This window comes from Festucalex cinctus, chromosome 15 (genome assembly GCF_051991245.1).
Source record: "Festucalex cinctus isolate MCC-2025b chromosome 15, RoL_Fcin_1.0, whole genome shotgun sequence".
Taxonomy (NCBI): domain Eukaryota; kingdom Metazoa; phylum Chordata; class Actinopteri; order Syngnathiformes; family Syngnathidae; genus Festucalex; species Festucalex cinctus.
The window spans coordinates 18,348,201-18,371,806 of record NC_135425.1 but is presented as its reverse complement, the minus strand read 5'-3'; the positions used below and the strand labels follow the sequence as shown (position 1 = coordinate 18,371,806).

At 37.8% G+C, this 23,606-nt stretch overlaps 1 protein-coding gene across 1 annotated transcript in view; it reads left to right on the top strand.

The window, feature by feature from the left end:
- LOC144002424 (protein turtle homolog B-like) overlaps window positions 1-23,606 on the top strand; it is a 30,613-nt gene that overhangs the window by 233 nt on the left and 6,774 nt on the right. The window contains exons 2-13 of the mRNA XM_077497637.1: window positions 1,733-1,881; window positions 2,179-2,290; window positions 4,820-4,961; window positions 9,745-9,890; window positions 10,764-10,906; window positions 14,279-14,419; window positions 14,901-15,017; window positions 17,118-17,268; window positions 18,606-18,717; window positions 19,807-19,997; window positions 20,612-20,829; window positions 22,314-22,398. Of these exons, the coding sequence (XP_077353763.1) occupies window positions 1,733-1,881; window positions 2,179-2,290; window positions 4,820-4,961; window positions 9,745-9,890; window positions 10,764-10,906; window positions 14,279-14,419; window positions 14,901-15,017; window positions 17,118-17,268; window positions 18,606-18,717; window positions 19,807-19,997; window positions 20,612-20,829; window positions 22,314-22,398 (1,707 nt within the window). The remainder of the gene's footprint in view (window positions 1-1,732; window positions 1,882-2,178; window positions 2,291-4,819; window positions 4,962-9,744; window positions 9,891-10,763; window positions 10,907-14,278; window positions 14,420-14,900; window positions 15,018-17,117; window positions 17,269-18,605; window positions 18,718-19,806; window positions 19,998-20,611; window positions 20,830-22,313; window positions 22,399-23,606) is intronic.

Here is a 23,606-nt window from a genome sequence, read left to right as displayed (position 1 = left end):
GCGAGATATCGATTAATAAAACCATGAATCTATTATTCTAATATTTTTCCCCCATGAGTTAACAAGAAAACAGAATTTTAAAGGCCATTTTTTTGTATCTTACTTATTCTCTTGACATTGACACAGAATTATGAAAACATGTTCACCTCATCCATGCTGATGTCAATGTTTGTGTACACTATAACACGTATACATAACATGTATAACATAAATAATAAACCATTTAACCAGTTACTGCCTATCAAAATTTAATTTGGAATGTAATGTTTTTGGATTTTTATTTTTTATCATGTTGTTAAATAAGAAGAATTGATGTTCCATAATTAATCAAATATCACATTAAACTGAATCAAATCAAATCTGAAAAAAAAATCAACATCAAATTGAACTGAACTCGTCAATCTAAATTGAATCGATTGAGCAAATTTGAATTGATACCCAGCCCTAAATACTATGATATTTATGCATTAAGTTGTAGTAATTTTGCATAAATTATGTCATTTTGTGAAATTGTTTTGTTTTAAATATTATTAGGAACTCTGAAATGTCATCCAAGCTCTCTCAAGCGTTTGGTGTATTTAGACGGATTACAAAAATGGTAAAATTCCATACATTGTCACTTGCAAGTTACTTTTGACTTTTGAGCTATTTACTTTTTTCTTTTTCTTTTTTTTATAGTGAACTGATTTTCCCCCCATTTTTAGGAAATCTTCATAAACTTGAAATACAGTATACATTTAAAATGAAATCCCCATTTCCCCCTTTGCTTTATTTTTATTTGAGGTTGCTTTATACACAAGTACGGCAGACAGTTCCATAGATGTGTACTGTGTGAGCGACAGGTAAGCGATGAGAGTGATGACATGCCCTGTAGGTACGGCCTTCACATCCTGTTGTCTGCTCTTCACGACTAGCATGATTGTGATTGGCTTGACAGAGCAGAAGTGAGCTCTGGAAGGTTAAAAGAATAATGTCGTGTGAAACTAAACTGTCTAATAACGGAATACAGTAGCTCTAGGCTGAAGATAATAGAAACTTGTGATTCAAGAAATTGGTAGAGATAATTAAATATAGACAATTGAAATAAAGAGATATGATTCATTTTATTTTATTTTTAACTTTTCCTGCCAAGAACGGTAATTAACGTTAACGGAAATCACAGCGAGTTCTGCCAATAACGTAAATTGACGTCAACTGTGTTTTTGTTTTTGTTTTTTCCCCCCAATGGGCACGTCTTGTGCAACTCTGGTTTCATGAATAAGTTGGGAAAAAAAACACCCACTAACTATGGCCAGCAGATGGCAGCATTGTATCTCTTTTCAATGATCTGTCGTGAATCAAATGACATGAAAACATGGCGGATCTTAGGAGATACGTTTTCAACGACATCGCGAATGAATAAAGCGTTTGTCACATTAAATCTAATTCACAGAGCGTCACTAAACAAAAAATATTGGTCAAAGTCACTGTTGTGCAGAAAATGTATCATTTCAGAAAAAGCTTTTTGTCTCATTTTTTCAATTTTGCTTGGTGTCACTCAAATTACCCATTTTCAAATGGTGATTACTGAAGAACGGAATAAGGTAGAATCATACTTTTTTTTTTTTTTTTTTCCTAATGAGAGAATGGAATCCAGTCCTTCATATGGAATCCACCATGTTTACGTAGTCATAGTGTCCAATATTCTGTTTGAATTGAAAGATGAGTGAAAATACTATGTTTTGTTCTCCAGCGGCCCCTAACTTCACCAAAACGCCGCCTCCTGTCCTGGAAGGTGTGGTTGGAGGTCACCTCTCTCTTGTGTGTGCTGCTGTCGGTAACCCTCCTCCAACAATCACCTGGCTGAAAGATGGCAATATGATTCAAATAGGGAATGATCAGGTATGGTTGGCCGAATTACATTAGATTGAGATTATAAACATGTTCTGGCTCAGGAATTGTCTCAATGTTCATAATTCGTATTTGGTAGGGCTGCAATAAAATAAATAAATATAGCATACTGTGTACATATACAAACACACACACGAGGATTTTGTCTGTACATATAGAAGTGTGTTTCTGCTTTCAGTTCACTTTTGGGCATAAGCATTCACTCATTCTCTTGAATGTACTTTTTTTTTTTTTTTTTTTTTTTTTTTTTTGTACACCTCTATGTATCCGTCACGTCATGTTTACCAGGAGGAAGTCTTATCTCTGACAGCAGTGAGTGTGCAGTCAGCAGGACAGTATACCTGTCACGCTTCCAACTCGGAGGGAAACGTGACACTGGAGACAAAAGTAAAGATAAAAGGTCAGTAACAGCCTGTCTGTCAGTCTGTTTGTCGCCTGTCTATCTGTCTGCCTTTATGTTTGTGCGACAGTTCCTTTGGAATGTCTCATGTCTGTACTTGAGTGGCTGTGAGCCAAATGCAATTTTAAGTTTCCCTCTCTTGCATCATCACAGAGGAGCAAAAGACTCTCAAGATGAGCACTATTATTATTAGCACCTTACATTGATACCACAATATTATACAAGCTGTCTACAGTGACATTACCTTACCTTAAAAAAAAAAAAAAAAAAAAAAAAAAAAGTTTGTGGTTTTTTTTCGGTTATATTTTCCAATTTTTGCTGACGACGACAACAGCAAAAATTAACATCTATAGGTGGTCAGGCTCAGTCACTGCAGCCTTCATCCTCCATCTGCTCCCTGCCATCATGTCCAGACAATTTGCTAAGAACATTGGAAGGCCCATTTGGCTCGTCAAGTGCTGTGGTGGCTCGGCGCTTCTGTGCTGAATCCTGTTGCAGCCGCTCAACATGCTTTGCTAAAAATGCTGACTCGCCGCCAAACGGTCCTTCTAATGTTTCAGATTTGCAATAACACAGCACCTTAGAGAAGATTTTCACCATCAAATTTTACAGCATATTGCATATTGATGTGCAACCGTGTCAAACTGGATTACACCAACACTCCACTGCATAAAATGTTGCGAAACTTCATTCAGGAATAGAATCATCCCTGCAGAGGAAGTTCAACGACATACGCAGAACATTCAGAATATACACACGTTGAAATGGGATTTTTATGGTTATTGGTGAAGGGCCTGAATGCATGCAGGGTAGGACAACATAAATATTGCGACTGTAAACGTGTCATATTGTAACTGCTACGCTTGCATCTGTCAAATGAAATTTATTCTATTACATGTACCATAGTGTCAACACTAAACAGGCCAATGGAAATGTTTCATTGCAGTGTGCTTTTTAACAAGTACTATCATTTATTGCACAACATGTGATGATACTATTTTGCTGTTCCAGACGAAGTAATGTGACAATGAGACAAGGTTATTTTAGTTAACGAAAACTAACAAAAAAACTAAAATTCAAAAACCATTTTTGTTAGCGAAATAATATAAAAACGAAAATGCTTCTTAAAAACGACAACTGAAACTACATTTTACATTTACAAAACTAACTAAAACTAACTATAATTATAGGGAAAATGTCCTTAGTTTTAGTCTTAATACATGAGCCTTTGGGGTTGATTTTTAATGTGATTTTAGGTATATTTATTTCGATATTAACCGGAATAAGGACGTTTGAAAGTGTGTCGCACACAAGTGACATCGTCTTGCAGCAGCCAATAGAAAAGCACCTTTAGATGATGTCGCTCCTAAGCGACAATTTTCCATGCTCGATCTTTGGCTCCAGTGGCTCGGCTCGCCTACTTTTTCATTTGTAATGCATTACTTTTTAAATTTTACCCTGGTGTTTATTAAATATTGTGCACAAGTAATATTTTTTTTTAATGAAAACTAATCCTGAAACTAACTAAAGCGAAAGTAAAACTAAACATTTTTTAAAACAACTAAAACTAATAAAAATAACAGAATCGCTCTGAAAACTATTTTAAACTACCGTAAATAAATGTAAACAACAGTAAATTCAAAACGAAATAAAAACTAACTAAAATGACAATTCCAAAACTATAATAACCTTGCAATGCGGTATTTTGAATTAATCTATAATCCCAGACCTAAAAAACATTCACTGCTCAGTTCCATATTTCCTCTATTATAATAACCTATTATCTGGTATTTGCTGAAAAACTCACCTATTTGCTGTTTCATATAGATACAGTATATTGCTTTGGTGTCATCTTTTGCTTTGCCACCATCTAGTGGCACTTCCTGGCAAATATAATTCTCCCCTAACCAAAATACACACCAGTACCAATTACCATATCTTGTACCATAGCCGATTGCTCACATGGAAGCAGAATTGTATCTGCTGTATAGCGGTACTGTATATTAATTTCATTTCAGAACTAACTTAATATTTCAAATAACAATTAGAGTGATATTCATCAGTCAAGTATAACCAGCCAAATGCTGCCTCAAATGCAGGCTAAATTATATTATCTGTGCTTATGTTGCCACATGAATGGATTATGTTTGCCTGATGAGCTGATCGGACAGTGTAAAAGCCTGAAGCAACCCATAAGCCATCACTCTGCTCTATTTCGGGGGATTGTGACACTTATGATGTATTAAGTATTCTAGTCCTCAATTCATTTATTTCATTTGTATTTCTCTTTGGCAGCAGAATGGCTGAGCATTCATATGGATTTTTCAAGGATACAATTGGAGCTTTAATTCTGCTGTAGCTTCTTAATATTTCTTATGCTGATAATAAGTGTGATTTATCAGTATAATAAAGTGGAAGTGTAGCCACAAATGGATGTAATGCACGACTCGGTTTGAAAAATAACTGTGACAAATATCTTAAGTAAATATAATGCGGTGGTGTCTATGTGGTGTCTTTGCCTTTCTCCAGGTCCCCCTGTCATCATTGTACCTCCCAAAAGCACCACCCACAACGTATCCCAAGATGCACTTCTTCACTGTCAGGCTGTGGCTGACCCCTCAAACATGACATACGTTTGGCTAAAAGGAGCAGAAAATGTCTACCACCTAGAGTAAGTTCTAAAATTACATTTCATTATTGGGTGTGCGGGTTCACTTTTTATTCTCTATTTTCTTTTTAGTATTAAAAAAATACATCTTTGCAGCAATAGAAAACACCAGAAAACCTTTGGGAAATGCATAATACATTGTATATTCTATGCAAGGGCTTTACATTAACGCCCACCAACCAGCCAAATGTGGGTGAATTTCAGCTGTGGCGGGTGACTGCTCGGCTCCCACGAGCCACTTTGCGGGCACAACAGATCATCTTTCATCGGTGAGCCGTATGGATTACTCTCCATGCTTGGTTGGCCACACACGTGATGCCGCAATTGGTTGGTGAAATAAAATAAGTTGTGCGTGTTCACAAGAAGGCAGCATGTGTAATCTAGGGCTGGCATACACTGGGGCCACTCTGCCCCGTCAAATCAAATCTGTGCAGGCTTCCTCAACTCTCGCACCTGTGCTTCGTGCTGCGTGCCGCTTGTCTGATATACCGCCTGCAGTGAGACTATAAAAAAAGCCACAATATCATTGTTGTTGAACTATGCTCATCTCTATTATTTGTATGCATTTAAAATAATATTGTTTGAAGAGCCTCATTTCCGTTTATCATTTCTTTTATTTAAAAGAGGGGGGTGCATCGAATATATCCACTTTGAAACATATCGAGATGCGTATCAAATTGTCTTATTGGAGATATAATTATGTATGGATGTATCTCAGAAGGAAAAGGCATATTTACAGTACTGACAAGTTCATTCTAATGTATGTAAAATGACAACAACAAAAAAGTCATCACATCAGACCCCCTCGAAGTGTGCCGTACCATATCCAATCGAATCCTAGACCCACCGAGTCAAATCAAATCATTTCGTTCCCCACATATCGAAAACCGTATCAAAATTGTCGAGTGGAGAGATGCACACCCAGATAGATAAATTGATAGACAGATGCATTCAACATTAAGTGTTATCAAATAAACTAAAACAAGGGGAGTTGAGGCGGCATAGTGGGCATTTTTCCTCTATGTGATGGTGTCCGTCCACACGTCACGTTTGTGCCTCAAGTGCCAGCTGAACCAACTCTTATTGTCCAACAACAGAATTGTGACTAGTGAAAACACAGAGTTGCTAAGTAATTCTAGGAAACCACTGGCCTCAGTGGGCAAAAAAGTATCAAGCCCTGATTCAATGCATTATCCAGTATATTCATGAGGGTTATTCCTCTTTACTCAAGTGTTTCTGTGTATGTGTGCTTACATCCCGAGAGTGAGTCATTCATGCTTTGGCTGCTATAGTGTAGCAAGAAGTAAAACATTTAGGGGCTAAACTGCATAAATTGAAGTAAATGGCAAGTGCTTTGATAAATTTGGATGTACAAAAATGCCCCACAGCCAATTGATGGTGCAACTACAGACTAAATTGCCTTGTCGAGACCACGAAACACTTCACTGTAATCAAGTAAGGGATGAGATGATGCTTTAATCTTCCAGTGGGTGTCCAAGAGCAGGATGTGTATCAGCAATATTTCAGGGCTTATGACATTTTTCCCCAATGATGAATGGAAATTATGAAAATATACACATAGACGTGTCAGGCAGTACATTTCAGACATGGGCTTTTAGTGGGGATTTGTATACCATGTCACAATTTTAGAAAATATGAAACAAAAATGCAACTATAACAACACATGGCTTTACACAGGAGGAGAGGCGTTTCCCCTATTTGGGATAAATACCATGATTACATTTATTAACTTATTATTTTTTTTTAAATAAATTTTTCTTAATTAGCATTTTTCATTATATATATTTTTTCTTTTCTTTTTTTATGTGGAAAATGCATATTAGGTTTATTAACATTTAAAAGAAGAAAAAATGTTGCAGTTTAATTTGTGGCCTGGATGGGTCCCCCTTAAAATAGTGCTTGGGCGACTGTACAGTTTTAATTTGTAATATCACCATTCACCACTAGATGATGGCTGTCGCTTAGTTGCGCTTGCATCGGGTCTTATACTAGACATGAGTAGGCCCAATGTTCATTTTGTGGATTTGGAATGACATGCAGGATAGTACCTGAATAATATGAACATTTTGAACAAGTCTTGAACAAATGCACAAAATGAGTTTTTGGACTTAAAGTTGGTTTGCTGTTAGCAGTTTTGTGCCATCCTTGAATGGTCATTTTTATTCATGAGAAACTCTTTTCAGTGGCTTTAAAAAAAAAAAAAAAAAAAAAAAAAAAAAAGTCATTTTTTTGTTGAAAACTTTCGTCGTTGAAGGCTGCATTGCATTGAGGAATGTGTTATGAAAAATGAAATTTATTAAGGTACTGTGATGCATATTGGTTCAATAAAAACAGACATGCACATATTTTGTCCATATTTAAAATGGCATTTTGTCATGCATCCGAGTCTGATCTTATGTGTACAATCATAACTTATAATATCCAGCTCCTCTATTTAGTTTTAATGTTAGTTTTTAAGAACTCTATAGTACTTTTTGACTCGAATTTAACATAACCATCTTCATTATGATGTTGTCTGTGCCTTTAAATGTCTGATGGTGAATTGTAATAATCAAAACAGCCATTTATATTGTTTTTTTCTTGAATGCCATGTGTGTGTGCATGTGTTTGCGTGTCAACAGACACTTGTCTTCTATTGTATGTGTGTCAGCTTGTTGTGGATAAGTGTTCACACTCCGAATGATTGTGACAAGTAGGCAGTCCCAGCAAACGCTCTCATACAAAACAAAATAAAGCCAAAATATGTTTGGCTCATGTCACATCAAAAACATGAAATGAAATTGGCTTAAAATCACCAAGGGCAAAATAACGTGGGGTAGTTTTATACAATAGCCCATATAAGTGCCAGAAAAAAAAAGATCCTTGGTGTTCTGCATGATTGCCAGCACACCACCCACAAACCACTTTTTACAAAGTGATCGCCGGGAAAGAGTCTGTAGAGCAGTTTTTTCTTTTTTGCAGTGGGAAGGCGGCACCCTTTGGAGAGGAAATTGTGTATTGTATGCGTCCACTAAATATAAACCGTGATAGTTACTATTATGAGCATAAAAACTAAAAAATCAGGTGTGACTCTCTTCTCACAAAAGCATCTTCCTTAAGAATGGGACATTACTTTAAAGTGAAGTAAACTGGCTTTGCAGTTTTTGGGCAAGAAACGATACAACTAAGAAAAAACAATGTCAATTTTATCATGGGAGAATTTATGTATTGCTTTTCTCCACCTGACAACATTTATATGATTTTACTGGAAAAACTGGAGTAAGAGTGAGTTGGTATTTTGGTTTTATCAATAATCACTAATGTGCGGAGTCCCTGTTGTGCCACGGTAGGGTGGGGGGGAATCTGTCCCCCACAGTTTAACAGATTAGGGAACTGTGGAAATTTAGTTAGTAAACTGTGGGAACAGATTACTAAACTCTGGGACTAGATTACTAAATTGTGGATACAGATGAGTAAACTGGGAACAGATTACTAAACCATGGGAAGAGATTACCAAAATGTGGGAACAGATTTGCAAACTGTGAGTAAAGATCAGTACACTGTGGGAACAGATGACTAAACTGTGGGTACAGATTACTAAACTGTGGTTACAGATTAGACTGTGGTTACAGAATCGTAAACTGCGGGAACAGATGAGGAAACAGATTACTAAATTGTGGGTACAGATGACTAAAATGGGAACAGATTGCTAAACTGTGGGGTACAGATTAGTAAACTGTGGGGTACAGATTAGTAAACTGTGGGAACATATTACTAAACTGTGGGTACAGATTACTAAACTGTGGGTACAGATTACTCAACTGTGGGTACAGATTACTCAACTGTGGGTAAAGATTACTCAACTGTGGCTACAGATTAGTAAACTGTGGCTACAGATTACTAAACTGTGGCTACAGATTAGATAACTATGGAAACGGATTATGGAAGTAAATTGTGGGTACAGATTATTAAACTGTGGAAACATTAGCAAACTGGGGGTACATGTCAGTAAACTGTGGGAACAGATTACCATTTTCCTTTCACAACCTGGCACCTGAGGGGGTCTGTACTAATTTGATGTGAAATGTTGGATTTATTTGTAACAGTTTTTCACTCATTTGATGATAACCTATTTTGTAACACAATCCCATTTCTGCACATTTGGGAATATGTAACCACAGAGCTACTTAAGTGTTCCAATTTTCTTTCATTACATTTTCCTGTGTTGCTGTGCTGAAGCGGTTTGTGCACAGCACAGGGAGTTTATCAGAGATTATGTTGTGGAAACAGATGTCTGCGGCAAGATACCATTTTGATGTGAGCACCGAGACTGAATCATACATTCATTTTGTTGTGAAATGAGGCTAAAAAGCTGCTTACAGCCACTGAGTTGGCGGTAAATCTCTGTGTGTTCATAGCGACGAGCAACCGCTTCACATTAGTCATTTGATTCATCGCTCGGATGAAAAAAAAAAAAAAAATAGGGTGAACTAACAGCAGCAGTCAGTCACGAGTTAATCAAAGCAAGGCAGGTAGTACACATTAAATGTGGTGAGTCCCTTTGTTGAGTATGGAACTAGTGCCTTATGCAGGAGTTCTAACTGCACTTTTCCTTTATCACGTGTACCTTGGGGAGGAATATGCTATAAGGAAAAACAAACAACATAAAAACTCCTACGATATTGAGAAAACTTGGCGAGCACACTAAAGCTACATTGTTTCTCATTGTGATTCTGAAGCAGCTGGTTTTATTCTTTGCATATTGAAGTGTGTTTTCCCTCTGAAGGTCGCTCAAGTCGCGCGTGAAGATCATGGTTGATGGAACGCTCCTCATCTCAAGTCTCGTCCCGGAGGATTCTGGGAACTACACCTGCACACCCACTAATGGCCTGCTGACACCACCCACTGCCTCTGCCACGCTCACGGTGATGCGTAAGTCTCTTTGTATGTTTTGGATCTGTGGCTCATCATAGAACATGGAAATGTAGATTTTTCACCCTAAACCTAATTTGTTGAAATATTGGCTTATATATTGCAGTTTGTATAACCCTTTAACGCAACGGCTTTCTGAACAGAAAAAAACACATTTAAACCATCAAAAACAATACTCACAGGTGTATATTCTTTACCCTCAGCAGAAAAAAAGAAACTAATATTACTGCTGCTTACAGAGCAGTTGTGACCATCTCCTTCGTATATATTAATTTGTCTACTGTATATTATAGTACCCCTTGGTGGCCAAGGGTGCAACACTAGAAAGAGGCACAGCATGAATTAATCATAATCATTTTCCTCTCTAAATGTAATGATATTAGCATACAAATAGAATAATAAACGAAGCATTGTTAATAATAAAATAAAGTTTGGCTTGTGATGTATGGTAATGCTGGATTATTATAGCTTTGAATATGAGAGCCATATAGCTTTTGTAACATCCTGTTTATTTTAATCTCTTCTCAACATATTTTTCTCCTAACATGCCTTATTAAGGCTTTGTTCCTTTTCTCTAATGTCATAAAAAGTCAAATGAAAGGAAAAACACGTATATTTAATCATATAGTTATTCCGTTCCGAGATGCTGTTGGACTAAAATTGATTTTTCATTGTGACCTGTTGAAACCTCCTGTGTGAAATTACTATAACACACTCGTAAAATTTGAGTGTGACTAAACAATCTGTTCTACAAATGAATCAGAAAGTCACAGTGCAGTCTCACCAGCATGTGTGACTTCCTGTGTGGATGAAATAGTCTGCTGTGGTTATTAAAAAATCATGAATGCCATTTAAATGCTTTCATTTTCACAGATCCAGCCCAGGCTCTTCCAATGCCTCAGGAAACATATCTTCCTACAGGCATGGACGGCAAAGTTAACTGCTCCTCAATAGCTCAGCCTCATCTTGTCCGTGTGGATTGGACTAAGGATGGAGAGCCACTTGATCTGTCCTTGGTAAGAAAGAACGGATGTATCTGTGAAAGCTCCGTTTCGACAAGGTTTCTGTGTAAACATTTGCTTCTGTCATAACTACTTTTTTAAATTGAAAATTTACGGAAAATAATTGGAAATCAAAAAGTCACGAAATGTGTGTTAGAATTTACAAATACATTTTATATCCATTTATTTTCCTTTGAAGTGATGGCTAACAGGTATTTGTGGGATGGGCAGTATGTCTACTCTCGTTTGATAGTGGCGAGATTGAAGTCTTGTCAGTGAGAAATAAGAAGAAGACATATTGGAAATTTTTACAATTTGACTGCCAAGCGCCTCAGTAGCATGTGGAAGAACCCTAAATAGCCATAACAGACTGGCATATCTGGCACACACGGCTGTAAGATGACATTCCACCCCTCAAACATGTCAGCCAACATTGTGTTGGTCACAAGAGCAGGACAGCACCCCCGCACTGGTCAAGCTACTCTTCTCCTTTCATTTTTTTTTCCAATTTTGATAAAGATTTTGTTTTCCAAAATGTTGCAGCACAAAAAAACAATCACTGACTTTGTTTTTAGATGCAAAAGATCCATGTCCATCCCAATTAAGTGCTAACTCTCTTGAGCACTTACCCCGGGTTTTCACCGGATGCGGTTGCGGTGCGGTGCGTCTTGACTGCGTGCTCCGGACGGGTCAATTTTTTTGTCATTCCACACCTGCTCCGCACAGCTGCGGTCCGGCAGCTCCGTCGCCGCCCACTTCCCAACGTGTCTCGCGGGACCGCGCGCGCGCGATCATGTGGCGTTTCACAACGACAAACATACAGAAAGTCTGTGCTCAACAGAGAAGCAGAAAGAGAGGTGGACTTCTTTTGATTTAACCTTTTCTTCTTCTTCTGCTATGAGATTCCATGCAGCATCCTTTTTTTGGTTGTCCTTATAAAAAGGATGTGCCGTGTCATATATTATTTTGTGGTTTTCCACCTCCAATATAAACCTCTCCTCGTCCATGTTCGCTGGTGTCTAAACCGTGAATGAGCACATGGCCCGGCGACGACCACGTCACGTTTTGCTGAAAAGCTTGCGAAATAGGAGCTGGCGAGTGTTTTATTCTGAAAGGTAACCGGAAATTTATTTTGAAACTGCGTCGGTCTTCCTGTCCCGCTCGATGTGTTTTGTGCTAGCTTGCCATTTGCCGGAGGCCTACCGCTGCGGCGTCCGGCAAAAATAGAAAATAGGTCTATCCTTGCGGAAGGCCTGCGGCACGCCGCAGCTGAGACGCAGTCGACACGCAACGCACCCGCAAGCGGTGTAAACTGCACCATTCGAATGAATGGAATCTAATTGCTTGCGTCGCCGGACCGCACCGCAACCGCACCGCAACCGCATCCGGTGAAAACCCGGGGTTAGGGGCCTAATTTACCGGTACTAAGATTCCAAATAGCTGTTGGCAGCAGGTGTTAAAGTGGTGGAGTCCAGCGTTTATAAAAGAGGGTTGTGCTGATGGTTTTCCTCCATGAAACATCTGGGAGTGCGCCACAAGCGCGATATCAAGTTGGAAGTGATGGAATTGGAAGTGTTAGTGGAAAAATGAACATACAGTATGTGTACTACTGAGTTACAGAAAAGAAATCTATCATCCATCCTGTGTAATATTGCATTAAAAACTTGGGACAGAACACCTGGAAAGCTGCTATGGGAGAGTTCGAGCACCAATTCTAACAGACCTAGACACAAAGAAATTAAAAGTTTTGTAATCGGTCATATGGCATCACTTTTTGTGACGGATTCTGGATCACTGCAGTGGTTCCAAGATCATTCAGAAACTCCAAAATTGCATTTCTGAGAAGAGTCTCAATAATTTGCATTTGGAAATTTTTTTCACGGGCAGAAAAGTTCTCCCCACCTCTTCTTTATGTTGCCTGTATTACGCTTGGCACCGCTTTGTTTGCTGATTTGCCTTTGACACATCAGCCACAGCAATTAATCTCAGGTTTGTTAAATCACATTGCACATGCTAAAATAATGTATTTGCCTATACTCCTTTCACAACACGCAAAATGAACTGCATAGTAATTTAGCGTGTTATTAGTAGATCGGCTTCCACATCTGTTTGCACATGAATCAAAGTTGTGATTATTTTTGCAAACCTTTAATAAATCATGGCCATATTTTGTCCAGAAAGTCATGTCAAGACATTGCACACAAAATGGGATATTTCCTGCAGTGTGGAACCAAGGCATGTGGAGTCACACTGTTGCCAATTATCTCACTTCTAACACCGCTGTCACAAATGGTCACAATCGCAGGAACACAGTGTCAAATGCACTTTCTGATGGCTATAAAATAACAGCCCAGTTACGTCAATGAAAACTTAGCAAAAGTCAATGACACAGTGAAAGGGCAATTAAACTTTTTTTTTTTTTTTTTTTGCCCCTAAAACTGGTAAAGTCGGTTAGCTCTTCAGTCATGAAGCTTTTATCCAGTGAATTGGCATCAAACTAATGAATCAATTTAAATGGCAATATTAAACAATAATTACAACATATAACTAGAGTTATCCAAATTAATCGATTAATCAGCAATTGATTATCAAATTCATCGACAACTATTTTAATAATCGAGTAATAGTTTGTACCAATTTTTTTTTTTTTAACTGAAAATTGTCTAAACAGTCTGATTTCAGCATCTCAACAGTAATTAATCATTGATTTCTGTAATCTTTCATGCAAGAAGATTATCTTCTGTGTTAAACCAAAATAAGACAAAAAAAATGACCGAACCAGCAACATAATCATTTTCAAAAAGATTGACGAGTACATCAATCCCCCCCTTTACTTAATCGGTATATGAATATGAAATACAAAGTGAAGAAAAAAAAAAAATCACTCGTTAATAAATAGTAATCAGGGAAAAAATGCTTTGTAAAACACTAATGCAAAATAAAAATATATCTTTTATCAATTGTATAATCAATAGAATCATTGATTCTGAAAATCGGTTGTGATAGCACTACATAAAACTAATGTTAAGGGAAATACATTCTCCGAATGTAATTTTCAAAATTAAATATATTAACACAACTGGGATGATGTGACAATTTGTGTGTGATGCTGCAAATTGCATGCACACATTAAAATAATTAAGCTTACTTGGCTAAAACACATTTTATGGAAGTGGGCTATGACACATTTCAACAAAATTTTAAATAGTGTGCATACAAAAAAAATAATTACAAACCTTCAATTGAAACATTTACTTGCCAAATGTCTGCGTAATGATGGCACTAAAAAGTACTGAAAAGCCGGTCAAAGGTGGCAAGGGCAAAGTAACTGTGGGAGTGACTGGTAGTTGGTGGTTGTTTTCAACTGTTTTTGTGTTTTTCACACAGTATCCAGGGTGGACTGTGACACCGGAAGGCAGTTTGGTGATGGCCACGGTCAATGATGATGCGGAGGGAGTGTATACCTGCACCCCATTCAACAGCTATGGCAGCATGGGACCGTCTGGACCGACCCGGGTCGTGCTGCAGGTTGGTGCACTTACAAGTGATTTGCAATCTATGGAATGAATACATTTGCTTATTGTGACCCGACTCGAATGTGTTAGCAAAAATGCCAACAAATAATCATTCAGAGGTGATAAATCTTTAGTACTGTGAATGTGGTTTTAGAATGGCTGACTATTCTGCATATTGTAAAAGTAATTGTTCTTACAACCACCATGAATGTATTCTTCTATTTGAGCAAATATGTGCTTGTTGACCACTTTACTGTAACCGGCCTAAATGGCATCTGTCACACTGAATCAAAAATGACATTTTATTGACCTTTTCACTTCAACGTTCGCGCCCTCAGGGATGAATGGAATCACAACAATAGTTGCACTATTAGGGAGTTAATTGGGTGGCTAATCCTTCTGTTATTAAGATAATCGTGTCCGAAGAGGCATTAATCCTGTCTCCATCGTCCGTATTGGCCTTGATTCAGATGTATTGCGTTGACGATTCACAGGACCCCCCATCGTTCAGAATCAGTCCGGAGAAGCAGTACAAACAGAAGGTTGGGAGAACCTTGCTCATCCCGTGTCAAGGCAACGACGACCCCACAGTTAAAGTCAGCTGGACCAAGGTAAATCGAAACTAAAGACGGAGGAGGAACCCTTTAAAGCAGACATATAATGCAGTTTTTTTCGCCACAATTTAATACGGTTCCTGGATGTCTCTGACATTCATCCGTCAAAATGGTAACATGCTATGGAGGCGGTTATTATGTAAATTAGAATGTTATATAATATTGGGGCAGAAATCTCTCTCTCACAGACACATTTTCAGAAAACAGGCAGATAACAAACGACTAACGAGGTTGTTTCATTTCACACTTGATGGGTAGGAAGGCACTCTGAGACCCAAATATTTGTACACAAAGAATTAAAAAGTCAATTTGCCATAATAGAACTCAGCACATTACAAGCAACTCGACGTTCCACTTTCCCCAGAATCTGCCTCGCACTAATTAACACATGCTACAGGGACCAGATTTAATAGCCATTCTAACAGAGTGATCATAATATTATTTAGTGCACGAGGAAGAAGAGTTTAAATGATAGCAGTTTTTATAACCTCATGACCCAATGTTGAAATGCTGTTCATAGTAAAATGAGATGGTTGGTTAGCTATCGAGTTGCCATAATTTCTCGAGAATAACTTTTTTTTTTTTTTTTTTTTTTAAAAACAGTATTACATAAAATGAAAATTCCTCACAATGTATAGATATTCTACAGCCATTCAAATTAAAGATATTTAACTCATTCACTCCCAGCCATTTTCACAGAAGCAGTTCCGTTCGTTCCCGGCTGTTTTACTGGATTTTGCAAGGGCCACAGAATATTGTATTCAATTGCTATAAAAGCACCAAAAGAAAGATTAAAGTCTCTTCTTTCATCAGGAAAAAAAAGTATGTTTCTATCCGTTTCCGTTTTGCAGCAATTAGCATTAGAAGTGAGCTAAAGTTTCATCAGTTTTCACAAATCTATTTAAAATTGTAAGTAATTTAGCTTTTTTTTAGATGGCCCTGGTTGATCTCCTTTATTCTGCTGCCACCTGCTGACCGTTTGTGTAATAACTACCATTTCTGCAATTTCTGCATCAAAGCCTTCTGTATGCTCTAGCATAAAAAAAAAACAAAAAAAAAAACGTATAAATACGTTTTTGGGACACTTACAGCATAAAAAAACCCAAAACGTATTTACACGTTATTGGTAGCAAATGAGTTAATGTTAAAAATGTGTACCGGTAATCATGTGGTGGTTTTGGCATAATTCCCGTACAAAAATAGGGATTGATTTCGGCGGCATGGCTCAGTGGTAGAGTAGTTCTCTTTCAACGCAGAGGTCGTGGGTTTGATCCCCGGCCGTTGTGACCACGATACTGAACCGCCAGTTGTTCTTAATGCTGCACCGACAGCAGTTTTACAGTGCAGACCCTCCTATCTTAGCGACGTAGCTACGCAGCTTAAAAAAAAGAAAAAAGAAAAAAAGAAAAGAAAAAAAAAAGACATGTTTGGACATAATACTTTCATTCTTCAGCATGGCAGCAAATTGGGTGAACGCATACTAATGAGTACAAAGGAAAAAAATCAGCTTTTGAAGGGCTATTTTGGGGGACGCATATGGTAATATTCAAGCGTGTGTTATTCTCGAGAAATTGGGGTACGCAAAAATAACATGCAATTTCTATAACTCCTGTAGAAAAGGTTAAAATCAATATGCATTTAGAAATATGCTTTCTCTTGCTGAAACAATGAAATCCCGTCTGCCTAATCCTACCATTTGGTGCCGTTCTTCGTGAAACAGCAAGTCTGCTGAAATGTTTGAGCCATTCATCCAGAGGAACATTTGCGGGGTTAGAAGTCACTAATGACTCACAATCTCTGTTCTAGTTCATCCGAAAGGGGAATGAGATGAATGAGAATATCCACAAGCATTCAAAAAGGTGTTTATGTCAGGGCAGAGCAGCCCATTCAAATTCTGATAATGGCGAAGCCTTAATTATACCTAAAAACAAGACAAAGCATAAATCTACTGGTTCTATTGTGTCCCTCTCTGCCTCTCTTGATCAAATGCTCTCAATTAAACGACAACATTTATGGGTTATTAAGAGTACTATTCCATTGATCTTTCAATCTTTAATCTCTCTTTTTTTTTTTTTTTTTTTTTTTTTTTTTTTTAAGGTTGACACGGCTCGCCCCATCGCTTATTCCATCACACCCAATGGTTTGCTGTTGCTGCGGCCCCTCGCTAAGGACCACCACGGGATGTGGGAATGCCGTGTTTCGAACCGTGTAGCCCTTGTAAAAGCTTCCACTCGAGTCTTTGTCCTCGGTGAGTGCAAAAAAGGTTTTTCTAATATATTGCTATATGGTTGTTTCTTATCGTGTTCATGATAAATGATACGTTCCAACATACTAGAATCCACTTCAGCATCACTGCAGAAAACAACCTCGATAATACAGTTTAATGGAGAAGTGGCTGGTTAAAAAACAAAAACAACAAAAAGTGCAATAGTTGCAGGAAGCTGAATTGTGTGCTAAGGCAACGAAAAAAAATGGAAGATGTTTGCTTTTATTTTTTTTTACATTAGAATTTTTAGACCAACTACTAGTATCTTTTCCAGCACCAAAATAACGCATACTAGGATTGCAGTCAACCTCTGGATTGGAATGTAATCGAGATGTAACGAAGACGGCAATATCGTGATATTGCGATATTAAAACTGCCACAATATCGTTGTCGTCATGTCACGATATTAAAAGCGGCACATCCGTTAAAAATGCCAAGTTGATTTCCATTTGTGCAGTTCTAGCACACTCTGGTGTTTTTTTTTTCCGTTTTGTTTAATTTCATACAGCATGTTTTGACCGTTATGTACAAAAGCACAATATTGTGTTTTATTTTTTTAGTATGAGCTCTTTTTTTTATTATTGTTTTTTTAAATATTACCAGCCTCCGTACAATATCATGATAATTATCGTATTGTGACGCTAATATTGTAACAATACCGTATCGCGACGATTGAATATTATTACATGCCTATAATGTAATGGTTTTATATCGTGATTTTATAGCTACTCAAAAATGCTTTAAAAGTTTTAATTGTCATAAAAGTTATCTGCTGTAAAAGTGTTGTGCTACTTTAACTTTACATAACAGATCTTGAAACAAGCTTTTTTTTTTTTTTTTAACTGCGGTGGTATCAGGTAACTTCTGGTTATACGTTATATATTCTGGTATATGTGTCAGAATAAAGAAGCACAGTAAACAACCCCCCCCCCAAAATAAATAAATAAAATAAAATAAAATAAATAAATGCATGCAGCCATTTATGCAGTTGATGACCGTTTAAATGAGCTGCTGTATACATGATGTCAATTTAAACTACTACTCCCAAATTGTGTGAGACTTTGAGACCTATTTTTCTTGTACAACCTCGGGACTTTTGACTTATAGGTTCCGCTGTATTAGGTTTAATGACTTTTTGTGTGTGTGTGTGTGTGTGTGTGTGTGTGTGTGTGTGTGTGTGAGGGTGCATGCCTATAAAAGCACCGCTCAAGCCGAATGCCTTCGCCTCCACTCTGCCTCCAGACCGTAAACACGGTCCAGAGTCTCAGAGGGGCTTTTTCTGTCTAATTTACATGAACGCTGTGTTCTTCCCATCGCAGGAACCAGCCCCCATGTAGCTACATCCCTGTCCGTCTCTCCGGGGGTGAAGCAGGCCAATATATCCTGGGAGGCAGGCTTTGATGGAGGTTCAGCACAGACATTTTCAGTTTGGTAGGTGCAAAGCCTCCCACTTTCTGCTCCGGCTGTAACCATGGCAGCCATTGACAGCGCTGCTATTACTCTATTGATCTTTAGCATGAGGAATTCATTATATCATTATAACGTCATGGCAGCTCCCAAAAAATACAAGTGTGTCACTGCAGAGCACAACTTTATAATTCAGTGGTCATACGACAGCAGCTCTATGTATATATGGTCATATGAATTATAACTTTTATGCAGGCAGTTAATGGATGGAAAAAAATCATCATGATTTAGTCTGTGACATATCTGTGGTGATATAAAGGCAGTACAATATGAATTATTTTGATCTGAATGATTTGAAAGATTGATTGGTTATTGACCATCCCAGTGTGTCCACAACCCAAATGAGCACAAGTCAAATGTAAAATGAATGTATTGTTATACGTATTTAAATAACATAACTGGGATTGTCTTGTACTAAACTTGCATCACGAAGACCTGCCTGAAATAGAGCCGAGTTGCAGACATAAAATGGATTTCAAGCAAGGCTATAATACAAATGGCTGAGAAATGAAATATTAATGATTGTGTAGTTGTGGGAGCTCTGTGGCAGTTAATGGCAAGCCATCTTGTTTTTCTCACTTGAACCAGGGCCGTGCAATTAACGCCACCACATTAATAAATTCACATTTTGACCTCTTTAATGAAAGATGACACTTAAAGCCAAGAGCTTCAAACCTTATTTTAAGACTTTCATTAATAATTTTCAAAAGTTCCTTCAGTTGTGGATAGGTGAATCCATTTTTTCATCTTCGTCCCCCCCCCGCCCCCCCCGTCTCAAGAGTCAAAAAATTTGCTCTGTATAAAATAGATATGCAGGACCCCTGCTCTGCTGGAGATAACGACAATCACTCTAATTGGAGTGGCACGCTCTCTCTGTGCATTAGTAGGGATACATCAGTGCTGTCTTTGAAACAAAATTTTGAACTGGTGATGAATATGAATGATTAATGAAACCCACTTTTCTGTCATGTTTCATAAAAGCAGACTCCCAGAATTCCCCTCCCCTTTTTTTTTGTTTTCACATCTCGCCTCTCGCTCTTGTTCCTCCTGCAGGGTGAAAAAGATTTCAACGCGTGATAATGAAGGGAAACAGGAGTGGTTCTCTGTGCCTGTACCCTCCATCTCGGGTACCACCTTGTTGGTGACAGGCCTGTCTCCTGCTACCGAGTATCAGTTCAGCCTCCTGTCTCACAACAAAGTTGGGACAGGACCTTTTAGCGAAATTACCACAGCGCGAACTTTAGGTCAGTCTACTCCGCATTTACCCTTTTATATTTCTGTCGTAGATTTCCATCAACAGTTTTATTATATCTGATTGTATCTTGACAAATGATCATCCATTTTTTCACTTAAAAAATATTATTTTATTTTTTAAAACTTTTTATTGGAAGGCTACAGCCAACAAAAAAAAAAAAAAAAAAAAAAAAAAAGGCCCTGACTCCCCTTAACTCTTTGACTGCCGAAAACGTTTAAAAACGATTAGTAAAATCACAATGTATGCTGCCATAAACGTGAAATGACGTCATCTAGGTTTTTGGTTTTTTTTTTCTTAAATGGACGGAGCAACGTCTAAGTGCAGCGCTGCCTGGTCAATTGGTTGTGGAATCAAAAACACCACCTAACTATGGCCAGCAGATGGCAGCATTGTGTCTCTTATCAATGGGCTGCTGGTGCATGGAATTACAATGAAATGTGACGGAATCTGATGGAATCGTGGAACGTGTGCCAGTAAAAGAATTAAACATTCAACATTTCACATCAGGACAACAATTTCCCACACTGTGATTAAGATTTGCCACTTTGCGCATCTGGCTCATTAACACCAATTCTTGTTGTTTTGTCACATTCCTCATACCAGATCCTACACCAAGCAAAGGTCAACTAAAGCCCCCTTCCTCGCTGTCAGCCAATTTGGGTTCGGCAGGGGTTGTTTTGCGCTGGTCCCTTCCACAAGACCAAGCCGTATCCATCACAGGGTTTGTTCTTCAGTCCCGCCTCAAGCAAGGGGAGTGGATCAATTTAGATGAAGATGTTAGTGCCAACAGTAGCGAGATAATCGTTCCAGGTTTGCACAAGGTAAAAAAAAACAAAAACAAACAACAACCAAAAGATTTTTGCCATGTCTGTCTGCCGTTTTGTCTGTCCTGATTGATCATTATGCATAGCCTACCCTGTTTCGAGTTAAAGTCTGTTTTGTTGATAAATGAGTTCTAGTTGGAACTGGCAAACGACTATGGAGGTTCCTCATTAATAAAAGCTTAGACGCACTAATCATTCCCTCCTTATCCACAGGAATAGCAACTATTGGTTATGTTCCATATTTTAGTTCAAAAGGATACATTATTCCTGATGAAGGGGGTGGAAAATAAGAAAAATTAAGTTTGCGTTGCCACTCTTTTGTTCTCTGACCAATTTATCCGGTTACCACATCCACACAGATCACAGCTTAAAAAAAAGAAAAAGAAAAGAAAAAAAAGCAATATGAAATGTTAATCTTTTTAATGGACACATTTTAAAGTGCAATGATTTAAACGTATTAAACTATTAATATTCTAATCTCTAAATAATGTAAATACTGTAGCCCCATTTTTTTTTATCAGAATAAAGGCAGATCCACTTAACGTAGCCCATATTTTTTGGATTATATATGTCACTTTTTTTCATAGTTTTGCTGGTCCTGTGACTTACATCAGCATCTTGAGTTGCATTTTAATGTATGAGAGGTGCTATATAAATAACATTTGATTGATTGATTAATTATATTCAGGTGCAACTTGTATATATAAAAATAGAGCTCAGCTGGCGGCCAATATCTATGCTCTCTAATCATGATGACAAATGAGTTCAGGTTGTAGGCGAAACTTACATTTCAAACTATGGAGATGTTTTTTTTTTTTTTAAACTTACCTTAACTGGAATCCTGTGTCGCATTGTGGCCTAAGGTAGAATCCTGGTCGATTTTAGCGTCTTTTAGTGCTGTACTAGGAAATTATTGTTGTGGTGGATGCCATATGCTAAACTAGCCTCACATATTAGTTGACATGACTACTTCATCTTATTCCTTTCTTTCTTTTGTTTTATTCTTCCATTTCTATTGTATTGACGGTTGGCAAATACTTTTGGTGCATTACGACTACCTTATTTAGCATGCAGCATCCACCAAAACAAGGATTTAATATTCACAATATCAAAAGGCGCAATAACCAACCAGGATTCTACCTTTTGGAACAATGCGGGGATTCTATTTAAGGTAAGCCATTTTAAATAAAAAATAACTAATGTATATTGTATATATATATATATCCGAGATTGTCCGAGCACTTCCAGTACCTACCAACCGCTGTGAATTTTACTTTTATAAACCCAATTTTCCATAGGAGGCATCAATCACGATTCTGTCTTCTATCAATCTTTGTGCACTGTTTTTTCCTCTCCGTGCCGCCTTCTATTGCTCTCGCCCTAGTTAAATTCAAATCAACTTCATTAGCATTGCAAGCACAGTTGTGTTGACAAAGTGAGGTTTCATCCCGTGTGTGTGCGTGTGTGTGTGTTGGTCTCAGGACTGTGTATATGAGCTGAGGCTGCTAACTCAACGCGGTGAGCTGCTGAGCGAGCCCAGTCCATCACTCAATGTCTCCACCATGGGTAGGTGTTCAAGCAACCTGGCCCCTCACATTCTCGTCCCACCTCTTGTTTTAATCCACTCAATCAAGCTCAATTTCTATTCCTGTCCCTGTTTCCCAGAAATTGGAGCAGGGCTCCTGGGAATGTTGCCCATTAGAATCTTGAACGATAGAAATTGCTGCGTATAACTTACTGAAAGAATTGTTGCTACTATTTTTGCTGTATTTTGTTCCATATCTTGATAATGTGACATGAATGTTTCATTTTTATACGGTTCAGATAAAATGGAGGGATCGACACATTCCCGCTTGTTTTATCTGTTTCATCAGAACCACAACTTGTGTGCGCAAATTATTCAGAACTATACAAGTTTTAAAATTTGCCGATAATGATCCTCAAAGGTGTACGTACACTGTTGATTAGACACACTTAGCAAATCTGATGACAGCTAGCCTGCTCTTGGTTGATTGGTGAGGTGATAGAAACACCACTACTGGCATAAAGTATGTATATAGCCCGACATATCAGTGTGACCAATGCTTCCACTTACTTTTGCGTGTATGGAATTATTAACACATTCATTGCCAGACTAGCAAAAAAAAATAAAAAATGCGTAATTTGACGGCTTTTTCCGTCAATGACAGTGAATGAGTTAATTTTTAATATAAAGCACAGATACTACAGCATTGACACATGCACATATACAGTATATATTCAGAGCTCGTCTGCCCTGATTGATGAGACACCCAGGCTGGGCTGCAGCTGGGAAGCCCCACTTGGAAACGTAAGCATTTTATGAAGCGGAGGGAAAACTTGTTAATGAGACAACTCTATGAACCAAAATGAACTGTTGAGAGTCTGCAATTGGTGTGTTGTTAAACTCGTACAGCATTACAATTATCTAGATATATTTTTTGCTTCTTTTCAACCTGTTTGAACAATTTGACCAGTTATTCAGTCATTTTTTTTAAATATCCGGAACAATCAAGTGTTACGGACTTAATGATTTGTAACTATTGGCAGCCTTGTCATATACATACCTGTATACAGGTTTTATATTTTTGTCTTGATATCATTGTTGTCTAATGAAATAAACAACATTCATCGCTAAATGTTTTCAGTCCAGATTAAGTAAACTACGCAGCACTTTCTGTCGAAACATACTTTTCATCATGTAAAGCTGTCCACGCTGTTCTTTTATCTGCCAGGATACCCTCCACACCAATTTC